Consider the following 27,521-nt stretch of genomic DNA (forward strand, 5'->3'; position numbering starts at 1 on the left):
TGTTAAAAGTCTAGGATTATTATCTGGAATTTTATGGTTCTGAAGACCTGGCAACAAATTGTCAAGTAGATTATATGACCATAAATGAGAGGAAAATGACCAAGTACTGTTTCTTGATGGCATTGCAAGGGCTCTTAAGAAAAAAAAACTAAAGAGGTAGGAAAAGGGAATGTGCTATTAATCATTTTGTTAAACGAATTTAAAAATAAATGAAAGCAGCAAAATTTACTTTATGAAAAAAGTTTATTTTTACATAAATAAAATTGTTGTTTCTACCACATTCTTTTAAAAATATTTCCTCTACCATTGGAATAATTATCTTTTTGGTACAGGGAACACAGTACAGCATGGTCCACCAGCTCTTTTTCTAAACTTATCCTTCTCAGATAAAATACAGAACTGTGAGTCAGTATGTAGTCTAGCAACTGTTACTCCCTTTTACCTCTCCCACTAGTTTCAGGACTTAATTCTCTAAGTACCTAATTATACAAAATTCTTTACATTATACCAAAGATTTCACAGATTTTATGTAACAGATTTAGATGGCTTTGGTATCAACACACAGTGCAAACTAACCAAAGGAGCAACAAAAGATTCGGGGAAAAAAACTATCATCTGTCACAGTTGGACCCTTAAAAAATTTATGAAAAGTCGCTAAGAATGAATTTTAAATTCGGTAACATTGAAACAATTAAAATAATTCACTGCTTTCAAAGAAGTTATAGAAACACTAAGTTACATACAAGTCACTATAGAAATGCTAACTTACATACATCCCAAAGTAATATGGAACCATACAAGCATAAGGCACTTTAAAAATAATCATCAAATGTACAAAAGGGTTAGATATAAGAAACTGTAATTGTCAGTAAAAATGCAGCTAAGTAGAAAAACCTGGGAATATACATGTCTCCCATGCAACTTTTAAAAATGTTTTGACTGAAATCCCAGGTTTCATAAAAAGTTTAAAAAAAACCTTTCATCATTCATACTTTTAAAAGTACTCATCTGTTATGTTTACATATATTTAAATGAAGGCAGTGGTTCAGGTAAAGAATATATCTATACCTTTGTTGAAGAAAAAAACAACTTTCTCCAACTCAAGGAAGCTTTAGATTGTACATTCAAAGGAGGGGGAAATGGCCACTATTTCCACTGGCCAATATTCCCATTCTAGAAACAGGAAAGAAAAAAAATAACATTTTTATTGGCAATTCATCGTTCAACCAGGAAGAATTAGTCCTATATAGTGTGATTTGCTAGAAAAAAATATATAGAACTAGAAGCCAGAAGTCCCAGAATTCAAGTTCTAGGTCTCCCACTTTCTCTGAGACTGTTTCTTCATCAGGAAAATGAGAATACTTATATAGTATGCAGGGTCTGACCCAACAATAAAGACAGGAAAAACCAAGTGGATGAAGAATGACCATTACTTGGCCTATGACAGGTGATTAGGTAATGAGTTGGCTATTAGTACATCTATCTTAGACATACTCTCAGACGGACCACGAACTGGTCCTAGGGTTGAAAAGCAAGAATACAGACTGGATTGCTTTTCAGAAATAAAAGTACTTTCAACAACTCCAAACTGTTTCCTGAGCTAAAAGCCCATTTTTTTAAACAGCAAAATTCGTCCACTGAAACAATACAGCTATGAATCATAGAATACCACAATATCTAAAAATTTAGGTGACCCAAAGAGGCAAAAGTGAAACATATGGTGAGCATAAACCAGTAGTTTAACACATCAACAATGATATGCACACAAGTGGTAGCCCAGAAAGTATCATCCTTGAGATACATTATCAGAAAAGAAGGTGGGCCAACCAAATAGCAAAAGTGAGGAGCAGATGAACAGCCTGGAGTACTGTTCTGGTACCAGCATCATTTTAAAAGACCTCAAGGAAGACCTTCAGCAAGTTGAATGTATCCCTTATGGCAAATCGCTGAGAGTGCATAGATAAAAGCCGCACAAGAGAAGGCATAAATGGGCTGTGATCTATACTGTTGGAGGGAGTATCCCCACTGATGTGATCACAGGTCTACTGAAGTTCTAAAATATACTTGTACTACCTAGTCATAGAACTGTTGTAGGGAAAACTATTTGTACATTTTAAAGCATTCTAAAACTGAGTTATTTTATTTCTGAGTTTCTTAATCACAGATAAAATTAACTTACTTTTAAAAGTAAAATAAGCCCGTGAAGGTTTAGTAGGCACAAACTGACTCAGGAAAAAGATCAAATCCTGAGTCAAAATTAAGTAAATATTTTCCTTTTAAAAACAGGAAAGAGACACAAGGAAGTAAAGTCTTAATGTTCAATTACAAAGCAAAGTGTAAATATCCAGAACTGTTGGAAATAAAAGTCTTATACATCCATAGGTGCAAATATCACATGGGAAAAAGTGCAAGCATTATACATGTAGCAATTCTGCCCCAAATTTCCTAAAACAGTCATTTTTTCAAAATCTAGTTGGTTGTGCTGCATTGGTTGTCTGGTTTCAAGGAATCGTAGCCTTCTTTTAGCAGACCCCTCCATGTTTTAAGAAATCGTGCATTTTCGGTGCATTTGAATGCCAGCTCTTCCACCTGGGCTGAAACAGCAGATGTGGCCTCAAGAAGTTTAATTAATGAAAAGGCTGCCTGTAATTTAAAAAGAGACAGAAGTATTTAAAGTATTGTAGTTCATTTTAAAATTATAAGTTGTCATTTCACCACAACCCCTTCAACAAATAAACAACATAAAGCCTTGACTCAAGAATTTTAGTGTAAAACTCCCTATTAAAAATACAAAGCCAAAAAGAAATCTATATAAGATCTCATTTCAGGGTGACTAACATTTTTAACAAAATAATTTGAATATATTTGTGTCTCACACCACCTGCCCAAATAAGTTCCAAATGGATATTAAAGATCATACCAATATTACCAACAAAGCCCAGCAGTAAGAGATAGGAAGAAAAATTCCATTTAAAATAGCTGTAGACAATATAAAATACTTGGGAGTTTATCTGCCAAGACAAACCCAGGAACTATATGAATACAATTACAAAACACTTTGCACAAATAAAGTCAAATATAAACAATTGAAACAATATCAACTGTTCATGGGTAGGCCAAGCCACTATAATTAAAATGATAATTCTACCTAATTTTACTTATTCAATGCCATACCAAACTATCAACAACAATTTTATGGAGCCAGAAAAAAATAATAAAATTCATCTAGAAGAATCAAAAAGTCAAGAATCTCAAGGGAATGAAATCTTATCTAAACAAATGTTGAAAACTAAAATAAATTAAAAAAAAAAGAATCTCAAGGGAATGAATGGAGGAAAAAGTGAAGGGAGGTGGCTTAGCTGTACCAGATTTCAAACTGTATTATAGAGCAGTAATCATCAAAATAATCTGATATTGGCTAAGTTAGACTGGTGGATCAAAGGAATAGAGTAGTTACACAATACACAGCAGTAAAAGATCCATAATGTCTGATAAACCCAAAGACCCAAGCTCTTGGAACAACTCACTATCTGACAAAAACTGCTGGAAAAACTGGAAAAGAGTATGGCAGAACCTAGATACAGACCAACATCTTATATGATATACCAAGATACAATTAAGATGGGTGCATGATTTAGAATAAAAAATGATACAATAAACAAATTAGGAAAGCAAGGAATAGTTTACCCATCAGATCTATGGAGAAGGGAAGAATTTATGATAGCCAAATGAAAGAGAGTAAATATGAGATGTAAAGTGTATAATTTTGAATATGTTAAATTTAAAAGGTTTTGCACAAACAAAACCAATGTAAGCAAGATTACAGGGAAAGCAGAAATCTGGGGGGGGATTTTTTACAGCAAGTATTTTCAATAAAGGCCTCATTTCTCAAATATGTAGAGAACTGAGTCAAAGTTATAAGAAGACAAGTCATCCAATTGATAAGTGGCCAAAAGATATGAAGAGGCAATTTTCAGATAAAGAAATCAAAGATATCTATATAGTCATATGAAAAAATGCTCTAAATCCTTACTGATTAGAGAAATGCAAATTAAAACCTCACTCACCTATTAAGATTGGCTCATCTGACAAAAAAGGAAACTAATAAATGTTGGAGAGGACGTGGGGAAATTGGGACATCAATCCAATTTTGTTGAATTGTGAAATGATCCAATCATTTTGGAGAGCAATTTGGAACTATGCCCAAAGGTCTGAAAACCCCCCAAACGGAATTCTTTAAAGGAAAAAGAATCTATTTGTATAAAACTATTTATAGCATACATTTTTGTGGTGGCAAAGATTGGAAATTGAAGGGACGTCCATCAACTGGGGAATGAATAAACAAGTCGTAGTATATGAATGTAATGGAATACAATTTTGCTATAAGAAATGATGAACAGATTGATTTCAGAAAAACCTGTTAAGACTTACATGAACTGATGCAAAATGAAGTAGGCAGAACCAGGAGGACATTGTACACAATAACAGCAATACTGTACAAAGAACAACTGTGAATGACTTTGCTATTCTCAGCAATACAATGATCCAATTCAGCTCCAAAGGACTCATGATGAAAAATGCAATCTACCTCCAGAGAAAGAACTGATGGAGTCTGAATGCAGATCAAAGCATAACAGTTTTCACTTTCTTTATTGTCTTCATAAGTTTTTTTCTGGTCTATGTTTTCTTTCACAACATGACTACATCAAAATTGTTTACTGTCTCAGGGAGGGGGGAGGGAAGGAGACAATGTGGAACTCAAATTTTTTTTTTAAATGTTAGAAATTGTTTTTACATGTAATTTGGGGAAAAATATTATTCAAAAGTGTTTTAAAAAAGACTGGACTCAGGGCAGCTAGGTGGCGAAGTGGATAGAGCACCAGCCCTAGATTCAGGAGGCCCTGACTTCAAATCTGGCCTCAGACACTTAACACTTACTAGCTGTGTGACCCTGGGCAAGTCACTTAACCCCAATTGCCTCACCCCCCCCAAAAAAGAAAGACTGGACTCAGATACTACCTCCTACAAGAAATTATTCCTGATTATCCTAGTTATTCATGCTATTAAGAAAAGTATTTATACTTTAAAAAAAAACAGTCATACCATAAACAAATTGGAAGAGAAAGGAAGGAGATATGCTTCACAGCTATGGGGGGTAAGGAGAAGAATAGTTTTTGACCAAATAAGAGACAGAATTGTTCATAAAAGTTAAAATCTGTAATTTTAGTTACATAGAGCATTGGATTTAGACTCAGGAAGGCTCATCTCATGAGTACAAATCTGGCCTCAGATACTAGATGTGTAATCCTGGGCATGTCACTTAACCCTGTTTGCCTTAGTTCCTTATCTGTAAAATGAGCTGGACAAAGAAATGGCAAACTACTCCTGTATTCTTGCCAAGAAAACCCCAAATGGAGTCACAAAGTCAGACACAACTGAAATTCAAAAGCAGCAGCAAGATAGGAAAGGTTATGCACAAATAAAATCAATGAAATAAGAATCAGAAGATAACTTAGAAAACATTTGCAGCAAGTTTCTCTGGTAAAGTCTAATGTTTAAGATACATATAGCAGAGTGTGTAAATATATATTTTAAAAAACTATTCCCCAATATACAGTCAAAGGATAAGATCAGTTTCCAAAAGAAAAATCAAGCTAGCAACAACCATGTAAACAAAATTATCTAAATTACTAGTAAGAGAAATGCATATTAAGATAACTGAGGTTCTACCTTACACCTATCTGAATGGTTGGGAGGACAGGCATGATAACTGCACTGTTGGTAGAACTGAATGGGTACTGCCAAAGAATTGGAAATTGAGGGGATGCTCATCAACCAATAAGGGAATGGCTCAACAAGCTGTGGTATATGAATGTAATGGAATACTATTGTGCTATAAGAAATGATAAGCAGATGGATTTCAGAAAAGCCTTACATGAAACAATGCTGAATGAAATGAGCAGAACCAGGAGAACACAGTACACAATATCAACAACATTGTGTGACAATCAACTGTGATAGACTTAACTCCTCTCAACAATACAATGACATCCAAGACAATGCCAAAGGACTCATGGTGGAAAATGCTCTCCACACTCAGCTGGAGTCTGACTAGGGAGTCTGAATGCAAATTGAAGCATACTATTTTCAATTTTGTTGTTGCTGTTGTTGTTTATTCTTTCATGAGTTTTTTTTCCTTTTCTTCTGACTCTTTTACAATATAACTAATGGGCAAATATGTTTAACATGATTGTAATATATAATCTATTGTAACGATTGGAATGACGCCACCTGCTGGATACTTACTGTAGAAGAGTTCTGCCCATGAAGGGAAGGTCTTTGAGGGCAAGACCAGGAGTCAGGAAGTGACGCGGGCTAGTGGGAGGAGGAAGGAAGAGACTGGCGCTCAGTCTCGCGCTCTTTCCTGGGGATGCTGGCGGAGAAGGGAGCTAAAAATGTGCTCTCCCTTTAATAGATAGAAATCTAGGCCTTTCTCTCTCTCTTTACCAAATTCTTGTTTTCCTTAATAAATGCTTAAAAGCCTAACTCTTGCTAAAGCTTATAATTTATTGGCGATCACTCATTAGATATTTTAGACAGACTAGCTAGAATTTTAGCCCTTAACAGATGGCGACCACGAAGGGACAAGCTAACCCTCAGTCTTCTGATCTTCTGGTTGGGTAAGAAATTTCCCCTCCCTCTCCCTTTAACTGCTAAGTACTGGCGTACTGGCTGTGTTTTCCCTTTAAATTTTTTCGAATGGACCTTTTAAACTCCCTAATTACCCTATTTTTGATTTTAGTCTGTTTAACCAGACAAATGGGAGATAAGATCATGTTAATGCTTTGTTTTTGTGGATTTTCTATTTTTCTTTTTATTTTTGTTAAAAGAGCCAGCAACTTACTCACACAAGGAAATATCTCCCACTCTCCCAACCATGCTTTTTCAGAGAAACCTGAAGAGATTCCCGCAGCTTTTCCCAGTTCTAACACTAATTGTTGCTCTAATTTTGCATGCCTGGAGGCAATGACCCACCCTCTAGAAGTTTTTAATCCCCTAGCGCCTGGAGGCAAAGTGGGGGAAGAGGAATCCAGGCCTGAGTTCAAAATCAAGTCTGATTCAAATTGTGCTGGTCCCTCCCCTCCTCTCCAGACCCCACCCTCTACTCCCCCCATGGCCAAGCCCATTGCTTCCCCAGCCCGGGAAGTCCAAAGATCTAATGCGCATGCTCAACTTTCTCTAACTACATTTGCAGCTTCAGGCTCAGCCCTTCCCCAGCCTGGCTGTGCTTCTGAGACAACCTTAGAAAACCCTTTCAATTCCAGATATGCTCGTTTTGTTCATAATTTTGCTAACCTGCTTTTGTCTTTAATTAGTAATCTTATAAAGCATTTGTATGGTGAAAAGCCCGACAGACAATATAGAGGGGTTAAAGAAGAAAAACTTAAGCTGAATAAGAATGACAATCATCAACATAGTTCAAGACTCTGCTTCTTTTGCCATGGAAGCGTATATATTTTACAGAAATGTAGAAGTAAGCAGCAAGGTATTGATATGAGTATTGGGGATTTTAGATATCGGAATCAAGAGTGTTCTGAATTCACTCAGATTATTAATGTCAGTTCAGAGGTTACATAGGATTTCTATGCTATTACATATACATTTTGAAATTAATGGTATGGGTCTATTTTCATAGAGATTTTCAATGCTTTTGAGATTGTGTCTTATACTTAGTTTTTAAAACAAGGAGAATATTTGTAAAGCTTTTTATAGTCATATGATCAAGTTTATATTTTATAATACTCTTATTAATATTAAGTTCACATTCATTTAGTCCTAGTTTGAATTTCATTGTTTTTTATTGTTCCATGTGTATTTTCTTCTATTCGTTTATCTATCTGATTTTGAAAAATTGCAAGATGGTTTTGATTTCATAATACAATGTTAATTCTAGGAGTATTGTGCTCCCATATTCTGAGTTGTTTGTTTTTGTTATTTTTTCTCAACTGATTATTTGATCAAACTCTTTAAAGCATTTCTTTGGCAAATTGGTTGCCATGGCAAGTGTAAAGTTTTCTTTTTTCAAAAAAAAAGTTTTCTTTGAGATTCTGTTGTGCTTTAACTTGTATTTAAATATGTTCAGATTTTTCAAAAAAGTAATTGTATACTAAGTTAAAAAAGGGGTATTATTTGAAATTGTTGCATAATTATATATTGTGTTCTGAGTCAAGATGTATTCACATTTTTTGCAATCATTTATTATCCTCAATTTTTAAATCCATATGAGACTTGGATTATGGGAACTTATCATTTAAGACATTAATTGCCTTTATTCTGAGTTATCAGATGCCAGTTGGCCAAGATGCCATCCAATCACAAGAGGAATACATGCAAGAGCAGACACTGAACTGTCACATGAGGGGAGAAATGCATGAAGTCAAGGTATGGCCGAGGGAACAGCTTTTGACTAATGTTGAGGTTGGATTCTCTTGGTTTAATATTTTATTTTATTTTTCCCCACAATATTGTACAGATGGCTGGAAGTATTCATCCCACCCATCTCACTCCTACACCTGGCTTCTATGCTCCCTCCTATATGCCTGATGCCATGGACATCTCAATCCCATGCATCTGATTAAGTCTGACTCAGTTTCCTCCAATATGTTCGGTGGCATGGACATATATTCCATCCACCTATTTTAAGCCTGGCATACTGCATGGACAGTACATATTGCTCAAGTGTGGGAATGCTCATATCCCATCATTTCTCTGTTCTTTTATGGTAACCCCCATAATTATCTCAGGTGTCATGATAAATAACAGTGTTGAATTTGGCCTTGACACCTGTTACCAATTATATTAGATTTTTTAATTTCTCATAATGGCATGAGGATAATTAGGCAGATGATGCAAAAAGTGATAAAACAAAGATAAAAATTATTTTTATTAATTAATATCGCAGCAATTGTCTTCTCAATTACCCTCCATGAGGGGGGACTATAGTAATATTATAATTTTAAAGAATGTTTTAATTTTTGTTTTATTATATGTTTCATGTGTAACAACTAAGATTCTGAATTCCCTTAGACATGTTTTTGAGAACTTTCATTGTTTGATTTGATTATTGACAAAGCTATTTTAAAGTTGTGTTAAGCTCAATTTTGTAGGAAATTTTCCTGGCTGATTACCAGCATCCACACATCAACCCCTGAAAAGACTTCCATTCCATAACTACACCTAGAGGACATCTGAGAAAAGACTTTCAGAGACTTTAAATGAACAGTTTTGATTTGTTGTTTTTTTTCTCTTTCTGTTATAATATACACCATCTGTAACATGTATTCTCTGCAGAGGCCCTCCCTTTGCAGGACTAATGTCAAAGCGTCGGTTCATGAGGACAAAAAAAAATCGCCCCTCTGGACAAAACTTTCCTCTCTTCCTTTTCTATATTGTTGTTCACATATTATTAGTTAGCAATAGTTATTATATTCTTTTTACTGTTCCGTCAAGGAAACATTTTGTTTCTTGAGGAACAACAGGGGGGACTGTAACGATTGGAATGACGCCACCTGCTGGATACTTACTGTAGAAGAGTTCTGCCCATGAAGGGAAGGTCTTTGAGGGCAAGACCAGGAGTCAGGAAGTGACGCGGGCTAGTGGGAGGAGGAAGGAAGAGACTGGCGCTCAGTCTCGCTCTCTTTCCTGGGGACGCTGGCGGAGAAGGGAGCTAAAAATGTGCTCTCCCTTTAATAGATAGAAATCTAGGCCTTTCTCTCTCTCTTTACCAAATTCTTGTTTTCCTTAATAAATGCTTAAAAGCCTAACTCTTGCTAAAGCTTATAATTTATTGGCGACCACTCATTAGATATTTTAGACAGACTAGCTAGAATTTTAGCCCTTAACACTATATCAGATTATTTGCTGGCTTCAGGAGGGAGAACAGAAGGGAAGGTGGGAGGAAAATTCAGAACTCAAAAAAATCTTTACATGTAATTGGAAATTTTAAAAATTTTTAAAAATAAAGTGATTTGTTAGCTTTTAAAAAAAGAACTGAATGGGTGTGATCATTCTGGATCTATGCTCAAGGAGGAAAAGGAAAAATATATACAAAAAAATTTATAGCAACACTTTGTTGCAGAAAAGAACTGAAAACAAAGTGTGTGGTGATTATTAGTTAGGAGAATGGTTAAACAAATATGCAATAATTACCAATCTTAACTCCAAAGGACTGAGGATGATGCAGAAAAATGATGAATTAGAGGTGAAGAATGAAACATACATTTTCAGAAATGGCCAATATATGAATTTTTTTGACAATACTTATCAGATGGGAGGGCATGGAAGATCAGGTAATGACAGAGTTGCAGAGTAAAACTGACAAGTTAAAAAAAACTTTATATAATAGATTCCATTTCATGTATAATCTTTTTCTGTATTTTTGTATATGGGAATGTTCATATTTGTTGATATGTGTTAAGTTCATAGTAAAGCAATATACTACTACCTGGTATTTTATTCAATATAACTTTAGATATCACAATCTAGCACTATCACTTTACAAATTGAGTAAACCATCTGTGATCTAAAACCTAGCTTCTTAAACAGTGGGTCGAGATCCCATTTGGGGTCGAGTAACTGAATATGGGGGTCGAGAAAAATTTGGCCACAGTAAAAGGTTATATATACCTATTTTATATACCTATATACCCAAAGTCGTGTAAAAAAAAAAACTGAGGGGGAAAAGGGGAGGAAGAGTCATGACTGAAAAAAGTTTAAGAAGCCTGAATTCTTTAGAACAGTTTCCACAACCCCACTACCCAAAACTAAATGTTTTCTCCCAAGTATAAGTATTCTTTATTTAATGGTTTTTTAAAAGTACACGAATAAGTATAAAAGTATGTTCAGGTGCTGACAGATATACTTCCTAAATAAGAAACTTAACTCATCTTTTTTGAGGAAGACTGTCCTATTATTTCTTTCTTTTCTTTTTTTTTCTCCCCTCAGGGCAATGAGGATTAAGTGACTTGCCCAGGGTCACACAGCTATTAAGTGTCCAGAGTCTGAGGTCAAATTTGAACTCAGGTGCTCCTGACTCCAGAGCCAGTGCTTTATCCACTGTACCACCTAGCTGCCCCTGTCCTATTATTTCTTAAGTTTATCTAGAAAACAAAAATAAAAATAAATGAGTGCCCAATAGTCATCAAAAATTATTTTTTTTAAATCAACAATACATACTGAACAAAACCTGGTTCATTCAATTCCCTGCTTCTATTCTGAACAAGTGGGTCCATTCTTTTTTTTTTTTTAATTTTTTTTTGTAAGGCATTTGGGGTTAAGTGACTTGCCCAGGGTCACACAGCTAGTAAGTGTTAATAGTCTGAGGCCGAATTTGAACTCAGGTACTCCTGACTCCAGGGCCGGTGCTCTATCTACTGCGCCACCTAGCTGCCCAAGTGGGTCCATTCTTAAAAGCTTTCCAAGAAAGTGATTCCTTGACCCAGTAACTCTCCCTAAAATTCCTTATAACCATAATCTCTCCCGCTGCAATGTAAATCCATTTCCCTTTGTTCAGTATTTGCTGGAAACAAATAGGTTTTTTGCTATTACTTCAAGAGAGGATCTAACAAAGATCTATTAATGCAAAATCTGAAAGGATCCTATCAAACCTTGGCTAGGAGAAGATGCAAGATGCAGGGGATACAAAAGAGGTACCTATCCCCACCATTTACTGAAATCAACCAAGCTAATAATGCATCACAGTTATTTCCTTTGGGGGGGGGGGGGCGTCAAGCCAGAGACCATAGAGAGGAATCTTCATTACCTTCTTATTGTCTATCACATGATTGTTGGGGGTGAAACAAGGAGTTTAGGAAGTAAGTGCCCGTATTACGAGCCAGGCACAGTAGTAAGGTTTTGTTTTTAGTACTAAAGTTTTTGCAAATATTATCTCCTTTGATCCTCACAACTATGGAGGTAGGTTCTATTATTATTCCCACTTTAGAGTTGAAAAAAATGAGGCTGATAAAGGTCCTTAAGAGATTTGCTCAGGGTCACCCAGCCAGCCAGGGTCACGTTAACCATTAGAGGCTCGGGTCCCCTGTCTTTCTGTGTAAGCAGGTGAGAATCCCTACGTCATCTGCAAACTTGAAGTTCCTGCTACATGAAGGTGGTCCCCCTAAGTCTGGAATTCATGAGGCGACACCTCCTACAGGAGACCTTTCCTGACCCAAATAACTACTTTTGTTATGACCTTTCTATCTGCCTTCCCGAGGTGTTGTGCCTTAACACCCGAACTGGATAACGCTCCTACAGAGCAAGGACTTTTAAAACACTCCGGCACCCGGCACATACAGACGTTTCATTCTCCACCCACCCACCGCCGAGCCCCCAGCCCGGCACATAAACAACCGATAAATAACCGGTTCTTAATCAATACTCGTGCGCCGATTCTCCCATCGGTGACATCGCGACCCCTCCGTGCTCTGCACGGAACTAAGTCCGGAGAGAACTCGGGGAACGCCCCCTGAACACCCCTCAAAGATCGGCCCGGCAGGTTTGCGGGCCGGTCGGGTTCCTGCTCCCGCGCAAACTCAATAGCGCGGCTGGGCTTCGGGGTGTGGGGGAACCAGACGAGCCCGAACTCAAGCACGGGCCGTTCGGGGAGAAGGGCCTGGAGGGCTTAACCTCTTCACTGTCCAAGCCCTACGGTCCGGGGCTCCGGGGCAGAACCTGGAGAACGGGGCCTGTGGGTGGGCGGCATCACCCGGAGTCCCGCCCGAGGCCGCCCCCGGGGACACCGCGTCCCCAGCCCCGGCCCCGGCCCCTGCGCTGCCGCGGCGGCGCTTTTGTCTCAGCGGGGCCAGGAAGGGGAGCAGGGACACTCCCGGGAACCGAGGGCGGGCGTCGCACTTACTCACATCATCGATCTGCATCTCGACCTCCTCCAGCGGGTCCACGGGCGGAGGCTCCACGGCTCGGCCCCTGCCCTGGCTCTGGTTCCGGATTCTCCCGGCCAAGACGGCCGGCAGCTCCGGAGACAAGGAGAAGGCGGCGGCGCGGGCCAAGGGGGACGAAGGAGAAGACGGGGGAGGAGGAGGCGGCGGCGGCGAAGCTCGAGCCTCGGCCATGGTGGACAGAAAGCGTCCGGAGGGCTGAGCGGGGTCCGAAAAGTCCAACCGAACCGACACCAACGGTCAGAATAACGGTCTTTCAACTACGCGCGCCCAAGACACCCCGCCCCTTTCTCCTTTCCCCCTCCTCCCTCTATCTCGCGCCGCCCTCCCAGTCGTGGAGAGCAAAGTCAACATTAGCACCTGGCGCCAGCCAATGAGATTGCGGCCACGGGCTTCCAGTTATATTCCCACTGCGCCTGCGCAACGACTTGCTCCCTCGGGCGCTCCCTTGAACTGATCCCAAAGCACTACAAATCCCAACATGCGCTCCTCTGCCTTCTCTTCTTCCTTCCTCCACTCGCGTTGTATGATGGGATTTACGGACTTCCCCCAAATGAACCTTAGTTCACGTTAGGGAGGCGCTGACCTTCAATGGAGGAACTGAAAGACTTCATATCCCATCAGGCCGTGTGGCCTATGCGCCTGCGTAGAATCCCAAAGAGGCGGGAAAGGAACGAAGTTAAGTGGGGTCAATGATGCGACTCTGTGGAGAGTCAGTAGAGGCGCTGGCGTAGAGTGAGGAGTAGATGGCGCCCCCCGCGGCCTAGAGGTCCAGCTCCTGCTGAGAGGTAGTGAATTCATCCTACTCGGCCCGGAGCCGGAGAAACCCCCCCAGTGCCTGTCATCATGTTGGTGCCTCTAGCGAAGCTGTCCAGCCCAGGTGAGCTGGGACCCTGGCGAGGTCTGCGGGAGGAGGAGAAAGAGCGGGGAAAGAAAGGAGGCGGATGCCCAGCCCGCCACCCCCCCAAAACTAGGGCAAAGGTCATGACAGTCTTTGTAACTCCCCGACCGGCTCGCCCAGTCCCTGCCTACCCGCCTAGCGAGCAGCTGCTCCGCGGGGCCGTCCCGGGGAGGGCTGGCATCTGGGGCAAAGGTAAAGGGCATAGGAGACCTATCAGCCCTGGGCTCCGAGCGCTCCTCCCGCCAGGAGCTCAGGTGCAGTGACCCTCCCGACTATAAAATTGAGAGGGGGGGAGGGGTGTGTATGTTGGGAGGTGGTGGGGAATGATTCCTAACATGAAATTGAAGAAGAAAAGTTGTTCTAATAAAAAAAGCATTACACAGTTTAAAATGCTAAAAGTTTATTGGTTGTGGTTTTGTTTTTAATTCTGCAACGATTATATTACCTTTTATTTAATCCACACCTATGTTTTCATCTGGGTAGGGAACTCCTGGTGTGGAAACTACCCCACCCCGCTGTTAGTAACTTGCCATAGATGTTTGCCGTGGAGATATGGAGAGGTTAGTATGATTTGCCCGGGCCAACACAGCTGGCACGAGAGGCGTTCTTGACTCCAAGGCAAGCCTACTATCGCTGACGGGAAGCAGCCTCTTCTGTAAAGTTCACTGGCGGGATAGAGGACATTTAGGTGAGGAGGTATACCTTGGAGGCGGTGACCTAGAGATTCAGATCTCATTGCTGCCACATACCAACTGCCAGAGAAAATTTAAACCTCTCAGGACTGCAGGCAATTCTTCCTAGCTGTATGTTAGAGACGGTTGCTCTGCATTAATAATAAGCTGCCAGGGGCAGCTAGGTGGTGCAGTGGATAAAGCACTGGCTCTGGATTCAGGAGGAACTGAGTTCAAATTCAGCCTCAGACACTTGACACTAACTGTGCGACCCTGGCCAAGACACTTAACCCTCATTGCCCCGCAAAATAATAATAATAATAATAATAATGATAATAATAATAAAGGAGTTTCCACCACGGGAGTTTTCTCTACTGGTAACATTTCTCATCCGAGAAAAAGAATTACAAAAGAAACAAACCTTGCTCTTCACCAGAGGTCTCCATTTCTGTTGAGGAAATCCTCATCCTCCTAGTCATCCAGGTTCATAAACTTGACATCAGTCTTGACTCTTCCTCTCCCTGATATGTCAGTGGCCAGGTCCTCTCAATCCTCTCTCCACAGCATCTTTTGTGTTGCTCTAGTCACCTGCTACTACTGCCTTAGTTTCGATTGGGCTATTGATCAACTTCCAATTTCTATCTCCTATCCATTCTCCAACACAATTGCCAAAGTAACCCTCCTAAGGTAATTTCCCTACTCAAAACCCCTCAGTGGTTCCTTTTTATCTCCAGGTAAATTATATTAGAGAGAATAATTGTCTAAATGAGTTTAACATAGCCCTGTACCAAAAGTTCACCACTGTACCCATGCTTGAGGCTCCATGACTGCCTAAGGATCTTTGATTAGATTGAATGTAGTCATAAACACTTGCCTGAGAGTTGGGAGATGTAGGTCCTAGCCTTGCCACAGATGGCTTACATTTGAATATATCATTTAATATCTTCGTATATGTGTAAAATGGAATTTATATCCATTTTTACCTGCCTCACAAGAAGTATTGAAGTAGTATGAAGTGGTATGTTTGAAAATTCTTAATTATTCTTTATTTCCCTAAAATATAACTTTCCTTATATCCTCCAAGACCATAAACAGATAAGTTGATCATTGACCTCTGATATTATATTTGCAGATCATATTGAGATATCTGACATTTTGCATCTTGCTTTACCTCTGTAATCTAGAGTTTGCTCTCAGAAAGTCCAAACACAAAAGCCAAAGCCTGTTATATCTGGATAAATGGAATTATGGTCTTGAATTTACATGTAGAAATAAGCTTGTCTAGGCAGCTTCTCTCACCTTCCCCTAGATAATATGCAGACTCATATAATATTAGAGTTTCAAGAGACTTCAGAGATTATCTAGATCATTACCTATCCATATCATAAATTCTCTCTAGAACATTGCCAGCCTGTGATCCCCTAGCCTCCAGTAAGAACTCCAATAAGGAGTTCACAGTGGCATCTTCCCACCTCCACACATACAAATACAATATATTCAGTTGCTCTACCCACTCCCCTGCCCTACAGTCCACAGTCCACTCTGATTTAGGATAACTGACTTGAGAAGTTTTTCCCTAGCCAATATCTGCTTCCTTATACTTTCTCTCCCTCAGTTGTGCACACCTTTTCCACTGTGATGGTATGCTGACAGAAAGGAAGTCAAGAGGTTCTGAGTCAGTGTTTTTGGACTATGAACATTAATTCATTTCCTGGTTCTCTAAATTCAAGATCTGCTCCCCTATGAACAAGGAGAATATGAAACACAGCATGGCGCAGTAAAAAAGGCTGCTGGATTTAGATGGAGAGGACCTGAGTTCAAACGCCACCTCTGCCAGTTATAATCTGTGTAACTTAATTACTGTGGCAACAATTTCCTCATAAATAAAAGGAGTAGGCCAGAATGACCTATGATACTTAAATGAATACTCTCATGACCCTAATTCCATAATAGCATCCATTCACTCGAAGTCTAATTCATCTTCCATATGACTGCCATTATAGTTCCTACAAACTTTTTATTTTCCAAACATCTCCAGTTCTTTCAACCCATGACAGCACATTGTACATAGAATTGAAGACCTAGGTGAAAGTGCTAACTTTAATACTGACTAGCTGAGTGACCCCCAGAGGGTGGCATTACCGATTTCAGAATGATGGTGAGAAAAGTGCAGATCCCACCCCATCTGCATCTTCTGATATTGCACATTCTCTGCCATGTTCTGCCATAGAGCCTTCACAGAGGATTGACCTAATTTGCTGGAAGCCTTCCTCTAGTTTTTTAGGTTTTGGTTTTAACTTTGTGGTTTTCAGCCAGCATTCAGAAGACCACTTGACTTGACCCAAGAAAGATTTGGGTTCAGATCCTGGGTCTGACACTTAGGAGCTTTGTGACCATGAGCAAGTTATTATACTTCTCTCTGAGACTTATGAAAAAGATAAATTTGTAGATTGGCCTTCATTGTTGTGCACACCTGTCCCGCTATGTATGTATGCTGACGGAAAGGAAAGGTCAGCATTTTAAAACTAAGAACATTAATTCAATTACTGGTTCTCTAAATTCAAGGTCTGTCAGAGAACTGATGCGTTGATACACTTCTCGGGAACATGAAATATATACATATTGGCATTCTGGCTATTAAAAAAAGAGAGATCTAAGGTCATTATAACTAAATAGCATCTCTTCCTAGTGTTCAGCACCCTCCATAGTATGGTTCCAGCCTGTCTTTTTAGATTTGGTTTTGGTCTGCTCTCTGTGTTCCCAGAATTGTGGATAGAATAGTTTGATTGGAAGAATAGCAACATTTAATAGAACCGTAGGATTTTAAAACTGGGAGCAGCCTTAGGGAACATGTAGGCCAGTTCCCTCATTTTATAGATAAGGGGCTGGTGCTAGAAAAGTGCAGGAACTTGGGCCAGATCACCCAATGACTGTAGCAGAGCTGGGATTCAAACCCGGGCCCCTCTCATTCCAAATGCAGCAGCCTTTCCATTGTGCCTGCTGCTGCTTCACAGGGATTGGTTTGCATGAAAATTAAATTATAAAATTAATATCCTTGATCTTTATGCAGCACATCAGTGCTTACATGCCCTCAAAATACTCAAGAAGGATTGTCTGCTGCATCCTTGTGCAACAAGATGGGCTTCAGCTGCTGTGGTGCCTCGTATCACCACACACTATACAATTTATCCTCGGGAGAAAGACAGTCGATGGGAAGGTAAGTAAGAAAGACGTGGCAGAAAATTGTGGCAAGTTTTTCTGGGTAAGGCCAGTGTGAAAACATTAAGAATGAGACGATTTCAAAGTTTTAAGGAATGACATTTCTATTTTCCCGTGGTAGTTCAAAGCTTTTACATTTTGTATTCAGTGAATCTAAATTATACTTCTGCCAAATACATTCTTAGATACTAATCCCTAGGTAAGTCTACATTTAAAAGCCAGTATAGGGGCAGCTAGGTGGCGCAGTGGATAAAGCACTGGCCTTGGATTCAGGAGGATCTGAGTTCAAATCCAGCCTCAGACACTTGACACTTAACTAGCTGTGTGACCCTGGGCAAGTCACTTAACCCTCATTGCCCTTCAAAAAAACAAACAAACAAACAAAAAAAAAGCCAGTATATGTAAAGTCTCAAAGCTAAGACTTGATTTACCAAGGCTAATAAAATCAGCACAATAGTGGGATTTTAGGGAACATCTACTACAATACTATATTCATTATTAATGTTGTATTTAATTGAGATTTTGTAAAGCAAGAAATAATATCTAATTCTTTTTTTTTAACCTCATTTAAAGGGGTGAACATGGAAAGATTTGCAGAAGAAGCTGATGTAGTGATAGTTGGCGGAGGCCCCGCTGGTCTCTCTGCAGCTATTCGTCTAAAACAATTGGCTGCTAAACATGAAAAAGAAATTCGAGTATGTCTAGTGGAGAAGGCTGCTCAGTTAGGAGCACACACTCTCTCTGGTGCTTGTCTTGAACCATCTGCTTTTGAAGAACTCTTCCCAGACTGGAAAGAGAAAGGGGTATGCACAGCTCTTGGTTCTCCATTCCAAATATTTGTACAAGTATATTTCATTTTAAGAATTTTTCTCAGAGGATGATAATGAACATTTTAGTGAACGAAGGGAAAACTAGAATTAAAATTACGTTTAAGTATCAAGGTTTTAATTTACTTTGGTATTTTCTGCATGCTTTACTTATAGGATTTATGATATAACCTTTCTTTGAAAGTTGAACCGTTTGTATTGGGGAAAAATACAGGATGTTCATTAAGTTTTGTTATATAATCTTTATTTCTTCTTAGAATCTTTATTTATAAACCTGAAAAAAATTCTTCCAACCCAGAGAAGCCAACCTGAATTTTGAAAATAAACCTACAGCCCCTCTCCCTCCCTTTCCATCTCTTTATGCCCTTTCTCTGTCTCCCTCTTCCTCTTTCCCTTCTTTTCCCAGTTTCTATTACCCCTCCTTCTCCCCCATATCACTAGGAAGTTGGCTAAGAGGAGATATTTTTTCAGCCGCAGGAACTCAGAAAGGCCCAGTGAAAGGAGTGCCTACACTGAGGAAGTCATGGATCTTTAAAGCACTCAAGATGCATAACCTTTCAACAACCAGAGCAAATTGATATCTAATTGGTTGATGTCTGTTCTTAACCTGCTCGTTTGACTTTGGGCATTACATTTACATACCTGTTTCTTAATTTATAAGGGTGCTATGTAACAGCCCTTCCTCACAGAATGGTTTTCCATCTGTTTATTCTGAGGACACTTAGGAAAAAGGTAAAAAATGGATACCGGCCTTATGCTTTTCATATTGACCAAGTTGAATTCAAAATAGTTTCTGTTCCTCTTCTCTATATAGTAACTGAAGTACATGTTTTTGGATTAATGTTACCAATTTTAGTATAAAAAGAAAAGTTGTTCTTCACAGGTCTCCTAGTATGTTGACTCTATTGTAGATTCTAACACAGAGCGCCATCATTACCTAAAATAATATAAAACCTGTTAACCCCCATAAAATAATGAAAAAGGAATGCAGTGTTTTTGTTTCAAATGTAAAATAAATATTTTTATGAATAACTTTGTATATTTTCCTCTTTCTTGATATCCAGGCTCCACTTACAACTCCTGTAACAGAAGATAAATTTGGAATTTTAACAGAGAAATTTAGAATTCCTGTGCCAATCCTTCCAGGTAAGGAGTGAGAAATGCTGAGCATTGAATGAGAAGGTAGGAAAGCAGAAATGAAGTATAAGTATTGTAACTCTGTGGTGTAATTTGTTTTTTAAAATCCATTGTGACTTTTATTTCACTACAAGTACAAATCTAGACCAAAATATAATAAAGTAATGGAAGTTTTATTGAAGAAGTTGGACTTGGGACAGGTGAATAACTATAATTACAATGTAAATATATAATTTTTTCCCCTGTCTGCTGTCTCCCAATTAAAATTCTGTTCTGTCCCATCATGGTGGTAAAGAAATAACCCTGGCTTGTCAAATCCTGACAATACCTAAAAATTGGAAGGGTTTCAATGATAAGCTATGTGTCTGTCATCTTAGTTTCAATTGAGCTAATTTTTTCAAAGTTTCTTTTATTATGAACTTGACAAACACAAACATTTCCATATGAAAAGAACAGAAAAAGATTAGTGTATATGAAACTGCAAATCTCATGTACTGCTTGTTTTTTGGTTTGGAATTTTTAAAAAATGCTAAATTCAGCAGACTAATTCAGAATCTATCTTGCTTGTTAATGTTTTCCCTCTAAACCCCCTTCTCTTCTGTGCATTTAAAAAAATGCTTCATTAATGCTCTTTGCTTTTTTTTAGTCCTTCTAAAGCCCCTCCCCCATTCTTTAAAACTTTCACTTGGAACAAGTTAGCATAAACATACAAAGCAGACACATACAGGATATGTCTGAAATTTTATATCTTATTTTGCACCTCTAATCCATCACTTCTCTGGTAAGAAGGGGAAAGTATATTTTGTCCTTGGTCCTCTGGAATCATAATTGGTCATTGAGCTGATCAGAGTTTTCAAGTCTTTCAAAGTTGTTTTCCTTTATAGTGATGTAGTTATTGCATGATTCATTCTCCTGCTGCTTCTCCCTTCACTCTTCATCAATTCATGCAAATCTTTACAAGTTTCTCCTATTATCTTTCCCCACCCAAGGTCTCCCTTCTTCCTAACTTTCCTATTAGTGTTGAAGATATCACTGTCCTCTCAGTCACCCGGACTCAAATCTTATTTGTCATCCTCAACTCCTCATTCTCTCTCACCATATCCAGTCAATTTGCTAAGTCCTATCAATTCTACCTTCGTAACATCTTTCATATATTCCCCTTTCTTTTTTTTTTTTTTTTTTAGTGAGGCAATTGGGGTTAAGTGACTTGCCCAGGGTCACACAGCTAGTAAGTGTTAAGTGTCTGAGGCCGGATTTGAACCCAGGTACTCCTGACTCCAGGGCCGGTGCTCTATCCACTGCGCCACCTAGCTGCCCCATATATTCCCCTTTCTTGATTCTGATACAACCATAATCCTGATATAGGCCCTCATCTCTTCATGCCTAGACTATTACCATAGCTTTCTGATTGGTCTCCTTCCCTCAAGTCTCTCCTCACTTCAATTCATTCTCCACTCAGTTGTCAAATTGATCTTTCTAAAGGACAGGTGTGACAATATCACTCTTCTATTCGATAAACTCCAGTGGTTCTACACCTTCAGGATCCCATATAAAATAAAATACTCAGATTTTAAATTACTTCATAACTTTCTTAGACCTTCCTCCTCCCCTTGTAATTTATGATCCAGTGACATAGGCCTCCTTGATGTTCCTGGAATATGATAGTCCATTTCTCCTATATATTTTCACTGGCTGTCCCTTGAACCTAGATTCTTTCTCCTTATCTCTGTCTCTAAGCTTCCCTGGCTTCTCTTAAGTAGCAACTACAGAAAGCATTTCCCAATCTCTCTAAATGGTAGTTCCCTCCATTGATTATCTCCAGTTTATCCTATAGATTTCTTGTTTGTACGTTGTTGTTTATGTGTTTGTCACCTTCCATAAAACTGAACTCCTTGAGAGCAGGAACTATTTTTGCCTTTCTTTGTATCCCCAGTGTTTAGCACAGTGCCTTATATCTAATAATTGCTTAATAAATATTTGTTGACTTGGTTCTAAATCTGTCCTTTTCACCCTCTTATGGCATAATAATAATCTGTTATGTTAATATAGCATAAATTTTTTACCATTCCACCAATTAATGGGAATCTTTTTAGTTTCCAGTTACTTCCTACATTAATAAGATTGCTGTGAATATTTATTTTCCATGGTGGTTATTTCCCTGTTTATTTTGTCTCTTTGGGGCACATGCCTAGCAGTTCTATTGTTGGGTTGAAGGATGTGTACAGTTTAGTGACTTTTGGAGTATAGTTCCAAATTGCATTCCAAAATGGTTGAACTAATTCAGTTCCACCAACCTTAGTTACAAAGAGAACTATCACCAGAAATTTGACTATCGAATGATATTCAGGTGAAATAATTCATGAAGCAGTATACTAGGGGATAAAGGAGTTGCGATCTGCATTGGTGTGGAGAGTGAACCCGTACAATGATGAAACACAGAGCCTTATGTATTGAAGTACATACTAACTCAAATCTTTATTACTTAATTTATATTTTTAAGAATACAATTTTAGAAATATACTATCAGTAAATACTTAAGAATATGTATTCTGTATTTGTAGGTCTTCCAATGTCTAATCATGGAAATTATATTGTGCGCTTAGGCCATTTGGTTAGTTGGATGGGACAGCAAGCAGAAGAGCTTGGTGTTGAAGTGTACCCAGGGTATGCAGCTGCAGAGGTAATGAAATCTTCTATTGTCCTAATGAAAAGGAGACTTTTTAATTTTGAAGTTTGTAGTTTAAATAAGATGTATGCATGGGAAGAGATTTGTTCATGTAAAGGAATTACACTTTAGTTTTGTAGAAAGAAATAGTGATTCGTTTGTTTCTGTCTTTAAAAATAAGGTCCTATATCATGAAGATGGCAGTGTAAAAGGAATTGCTACTAATGATGTAGGCATACAGAAGGATGGAGCACCAAAGGTAAATTTCTTAATAATAATTTGATTTTCAGAAACTAATAAAAATGTTGAGGGAACTTAAAGTTGATGAAAATGCATTTAACATTTTGACAAAAACATTTAATGATGCCATAAACTGCTGAAATAGTTAAGAGAATCCCCAGATATCAGTTAACAGAACTTTTTTCTTGAATTAAAAAAAACAGTTGAACCATAAAGGCCTGAGGTACAGACATGACAGTACAAAGTTGTCCGAGAGACCAATGAACAAAGAACCAGTCTGTACTTAATCCCATTTGTAGCCAAAACTCCTGTCATTCATGTATGTGTGTATATGTGCATATGTACACATGTGCATGTGTGTGTGTGTGTAATATTTGGTATTTCAGGTGTCTTAATGTTAAGTCAACAGGTGTATTTTGTATTTGTGTGTTAAATATACATATGTACACATACATATGTCTGTGCATACATATACATGTGTGTATGTGTGTAGAACATGCTAGCCACATATGGAAATTGCATTACTAGCAGTGTTACTTTCTTTATGTTCAGATATAGAACTGAAAAGCCAGAAAGAGACAGACATTCTTTCTGTGCTGTGGCCAGCAAAGACTATACTTTTGATTTGAGGCTGTACCTATTACTAATCTAAGATTTATGCTATCTTTACATCCAGAGGGATTGAGATGGTTTATGTTAAAACACATTATAAAATAAGAAACATATCATCCAAGGAGTGAAGACAGATTCTAGGGGCAGCTAGGCAGCGCAGTGGATAAAGCACTGGCCCTGGATTCAGGAGGACCTGAGTTCAAATCTGACCTCAGACATTTGACACTTAACTAGCTGTGTGACCTTGGGCAAGTCACTTAACCCTTATTGCCCTGAAAAAAAAAAAAAAGACAGATTCTACTAACCAAAGTTTTCTGGCAGTCTTCCTGTGAGAAGGTGGCAAAGGACCTGCCTAGTACTACTTGCATCTGTGCTAGCACAAGGCATCTTCCACTTTTGGCTTCCAGCCTGATCTCCCACTCCCAATGTGGAGAATTTACAGTGCAAAGACTCCTTTGACCTCAGGCCTTCCACTTCTTGCTGTGCCTGTCAAAGGAGAGCAGGACTTCCATGTTCTCCTGAACCATTTCCTTCCTAATCTCCAGCCTTAAGAGGGAAGAAAAGTAGTGAAATGGTGCCTCATTTGACCATCTGTTGTTTGCCTTCCATCTTGTGCTCACTGATCTCCAACCCTGATCTTCAACTTCACTGGGAAGAGGAGTGACCCCCTCCCGTTTTCATCTTCATACCTGATCATAGCCTACACATCTCAGTGATTCTGAAACCATGTAGGTCATAATCAAACTTCATTCCCCATCCCCCAACCACCTGATTTCTTATTTCTGTCTCCCTCAACTTTCCCATCCCAAAGTTCCAACCAGCTACCAACCCACCCCTTCTACTTTGCCCCCTGGACGGCTTGTTCCAAAGGTAACAAACTTCCCTTCACCTTCAATCTTTTTCTCTACCACTCATTCTGTCTTCTAGTCATTACTGAGACCTGGCTGCTTCCTGTACCACAGCCTCCCTGGATTTCTGTCCTTGCCTTTGGTTCTTTGCTTGAGGCAGAGAAGTTGGAATATTCCTTGCTCCCCATTGCCACTTGCAGGTTACCTTCTCACCTCCATCACTCAGGAACCTCCTCCTTTGAAGTTCATGCTGTTCATATCTACTACCCAATCAAAATCCTGGTAGCTGTTGTTTTCAGACCTCCAGCTCACTCTCCTTCTTGCTCAATGACTTTGGTACATAGCTTAACAAATTTTCTTTCTTCTCTAACTCCTGCCCTTGTACTACGAGACTTCAGCATACATATTGACCCTCTTTCACCATAACAATACCCTGACAACTCATTTATTCAACCTATTCACTTCTCACGACTCGTTCTTCTACCCACCTCAACCACATACTAAGATGGTCATAATTTTGATCTTGCCGTCACCCACAAATGCACCTCCTCCATGTTCAAGGACTCTGAAAGCTCCTTATCTGACCATTACCTACTGGCTTTCTACCTTTCTCTCTGCTTTCAGCACCAAACCTTACTCTTTATGCATACCACAACCTTTAATTCTTCTACCCCTCAATTCTCTCCAAGGCTACCTTCACTGCACTAGCCACTCTCTTCCCTTTTCTCCAGCTTGACCCTTTGTTGAACTAAGTATAACTCTACACTGTCCTCTTTTCTTTACTCCTTATCCCCCTTAGCACTCACCAGTTGTGCCCTGCCAAGTCGTAGCCTTGGATCACTTCCACAGAGAAGGTCACACAACTATTCTGACTGGGTCCTCTACACATTTATGTTACACAACCTTACCTGGGCCTTCACAGCTGTTAATCAATCCTACTACCTGCCAGTGTGGTTGTATTGTAAAGTTAATTTTTTTTTTTGGAATTATATTACACAAAAGTCCTACTTCTACTTCATCATTGTATGAATGGAGGTGGATGATCCTGTGTTCTTGAAGGCCGTGTCACAAAGCAATGAAAGGTTTCTGTTAATGTCTGACATCAGATACTATGTCTGTTCTCCAAGGGCCAACCTAGATAAGGCTTGAGAACATCACCAGATTAGCCTTAGGAAGGTTAATTCTTTGGCTGCGTTCTCTTGTTCCAAGTCTTGGAGGAACTTGTGATTTGCCTTGGTAGAAGGATTATACTTACCAATAAAATCATTGATTCTTGAAATATTTCAAAGGTGTTTAAAAACAAAATTTAAAATATTTTCCTAGATTCACAGAATTTTAGAGCTGGAAGTAATTTTAAATATCATCTAGTTTAGTTCCCTCATTTTACATATTAGGAAATTATGGCCCAACAAGGTTAAGTTACTTGCCTAAGATCACATAATCTCCTGACTCCCTGGCTAGGGTTTTTTTTTTCTATTAAAACATAGCATGAAAGACTGATCTCATGTTCCTGGGATTTATTCCTAAGGGTCACAGTATGGGAATTAAGCCCAGAGTTTTGCCTCTTTTCTTATTGAGACCTCCAAATCATTCTCAGCTCAAAGTCTAAGGTCATAGGGTTTTGGAGCTAGCAGCCAGGTGTGACAGTAACTAGGTGCCATTTTGTCATGCCAGTTTCAGTTCCATGTATAGTCCAGTCTTTCCCCAGTAGCCCAGCAAGTGTCATTGTTTCATCCCCAAACCTGGGGCTGGGACAAAATTTGGGACTATGGTGGGTCTGCATGTTTCCCAAATATCTGTTTCGTGCTATTTTTAAAAAATCATTTCGTTCAAATATTCTTTCCAAAGAACATTTCAGATTTTCAAATTCATTCTTCAAAATCTTTGGTCTTAAATGTTTTTGACAAATTATTTTCGCCTCTGAATTGATCAGTTCTACCCGTATATATGGAGGCAGCTCAGTGGCTAGAGCACTAGGCCAGAAGTCAGAAACATCTGAGTTCAAATTTGGTCTCATACACTTACTAGCTGTGTGACCCTGGGCAAGTCAGTTTGCCTCAGTTTCCTCATCTATAAAACCAGCGAGGGAAAGAAATGGAAAACCACTCCAGGATCTTTGCCAACTAGAAAACGAGTTGGACCCAAATGGGATCACAAAGAGTAGGACGCAACTGCAACAACTGAACAACATATAGATATGATGCTTCCCCCATGCAAATGCATATGAATTGCAAATGTTTGAACTGAATTGAATTTTTTATATTTTTAAAACATGCTCCCCGTTATTAATCTTGGTAATAAAAGAGTAACACAAGTGCAATCTGTCACTTTGCTAGACTCAACAAAAACTGCTTTGAGGTGGTAGCAACCAATAATAAAGAAAACAGCCGTCAGGTAAATAAATTAGGTTAAAAAGAGAGATATCACCATCTGCCCATTTTATTGATCTATTTATCTTTAAGGGCCAATAGCCAGTTTATAGATTTGTAACAGAGGTAGCCTGTACCAAGGTTTTGCATTTTCCCTCAAGCTCTGATTCTTAATCATAATACTAAAAACTCAGTGTTTACAAAGAACTTGAAGGTTTACGAAGCATTTTGTTCACAACAAATGACCAATTGAGATTATTGGTAACATATGCATTACTATCTTCATTTTATTGCTAGGGAAACGAAACCTCCCAGAATTCATTGACATGCCCACAATCACACAGCAAACCTGTGCCTCAGTCAGAAGTTGAGACTTACTGAGGCTAGGCGCCTTTCCACTCATTTTTGGCCTCACTAGAAGCACTCATATAAATGAAATAGGTTTATTAGACCCGTAAGCATTTTAAGCCAGGTGACAAGGCCATGCATCCTTTCTGCTCCTTCTGTCTTATCATTTCACAAGCCTGGCTCTTCAGTCTAGGAATCTCCCAAGTGAGGGATCAATGTTGGGTATAAAATTGGTAGGGAGAAGCACTGGACATGTTGCAGAGGAAAGTGGGCCTTGGTAAGTCAAGAAGGTGCTGGGACCTCATGGTGACTCAGTTCCAGGACCTTTTCCCTTCTCGAGTGAACCTCATTGTTTCCACACCTCTTGTCCTTCCCCAGAACTACAGCACATCTCCCATGCAGAAGACCTGTGTTGTCTGCTGGCCCCACTTGAGAAATTTCTCAACAAAACTAGTTGGACACCTCTTAGCTGTGTGTTGTCCAAATCTAGTCCTATGAAGTGAGGTTTACATTATTGTCTCGCTATGGGGTACACATGCTATCTTCCTCATGTCTTTATTTCTTGATAATAATTTTTTTCTTTTTACATTTTTTAATCCAAAACAGAGTGTAGTATAAGTAGAATCTTGGTCATTTAAGCTTCAGATCTGAAATTTTGAATAGCCCTAATTTGACTTTTTTTTTCCTTTGGCTCTCTACTTTGATGCATTGGGGTGTAGCTTGGGTTCTCA

General features: G+C 39.0%; 2 protein-coding genes across 2 annotated transcripts in view; one reads left to right on the forward strand and one right to left on the reverse strand.

Annotated features, from left to right (window-relative positions):
- Positions 1-224: 224 nt before the first annotated feature.
- On the reverse strand, positions 225-13,623 carry C6H4orf46 (chromosome 6 C4orf46 homolog). The gene is made up of 2 exons (XM_043970293.1): positions 12,918-13,623; positions 225-2,643 (listed from the first exon to the last, which is right to left on the reverse strand). The coding sequence occupies exons 1-2, from the start codon at positions 13,125-13,127 to the stop codon at positions 2,470-2,472; spliced, it is 384 nt and encodes a 127-aa protein (XP_043826228.1). The 5' UTR covers positions 13,128-13,623; the 3' UTR covers positions 225-2,469.
- Positions 13,624-13,649: 26 nt separating this feature from the next.
- ETFDH (electron transfer flavoprotein dehydrogenase) overlaps positions 13,650-27,521 on the forward strand; it is a 29,427-nt gene continuing 15,555 nt past the window's right edge. The window contains exons 1-6 of the mRNA XM_043970292.1: positions 13,650-13,833; positions 17,596-17,742; positions 18,318-18,547; positions 19,636-19,717; positions 22,270-22,388; positions 22,555-22,632. Coding sequence (XP_043826227.1) covers positions 13,800-13,833; positions 17,596-17,742; positions 18,318-18,547; positions 19,636-19,717; positions 22,270-22,388; positions 22,555-22,632 — 690 coding nt within the window. The 5' untranslated portion in view covers positions 13,650-13,799. The remainder of the gene's footprint in view (positions 13,834-17,595; positions 17,743-18,317; positions 18,548-19,635; positions 19,718-22,269; positions 22,389-22,554; positions 22,633-27,521) is intronic.

This window comes from Dromiciops gliroides, chromosome 6, assembly GCF_019393635.1.
Source record: "Dromiciops gliroides isolate mDroGli1 chromosome 6, mDroGli1.pri, whole genome shotgun sequence".
Lineage (NCBI taxonomy): Eukaryota > Metazoa > Chordata > Mammalia > Microbiotheria > Microbiotheriidae > Dromiciops > Dromiciops gliroides.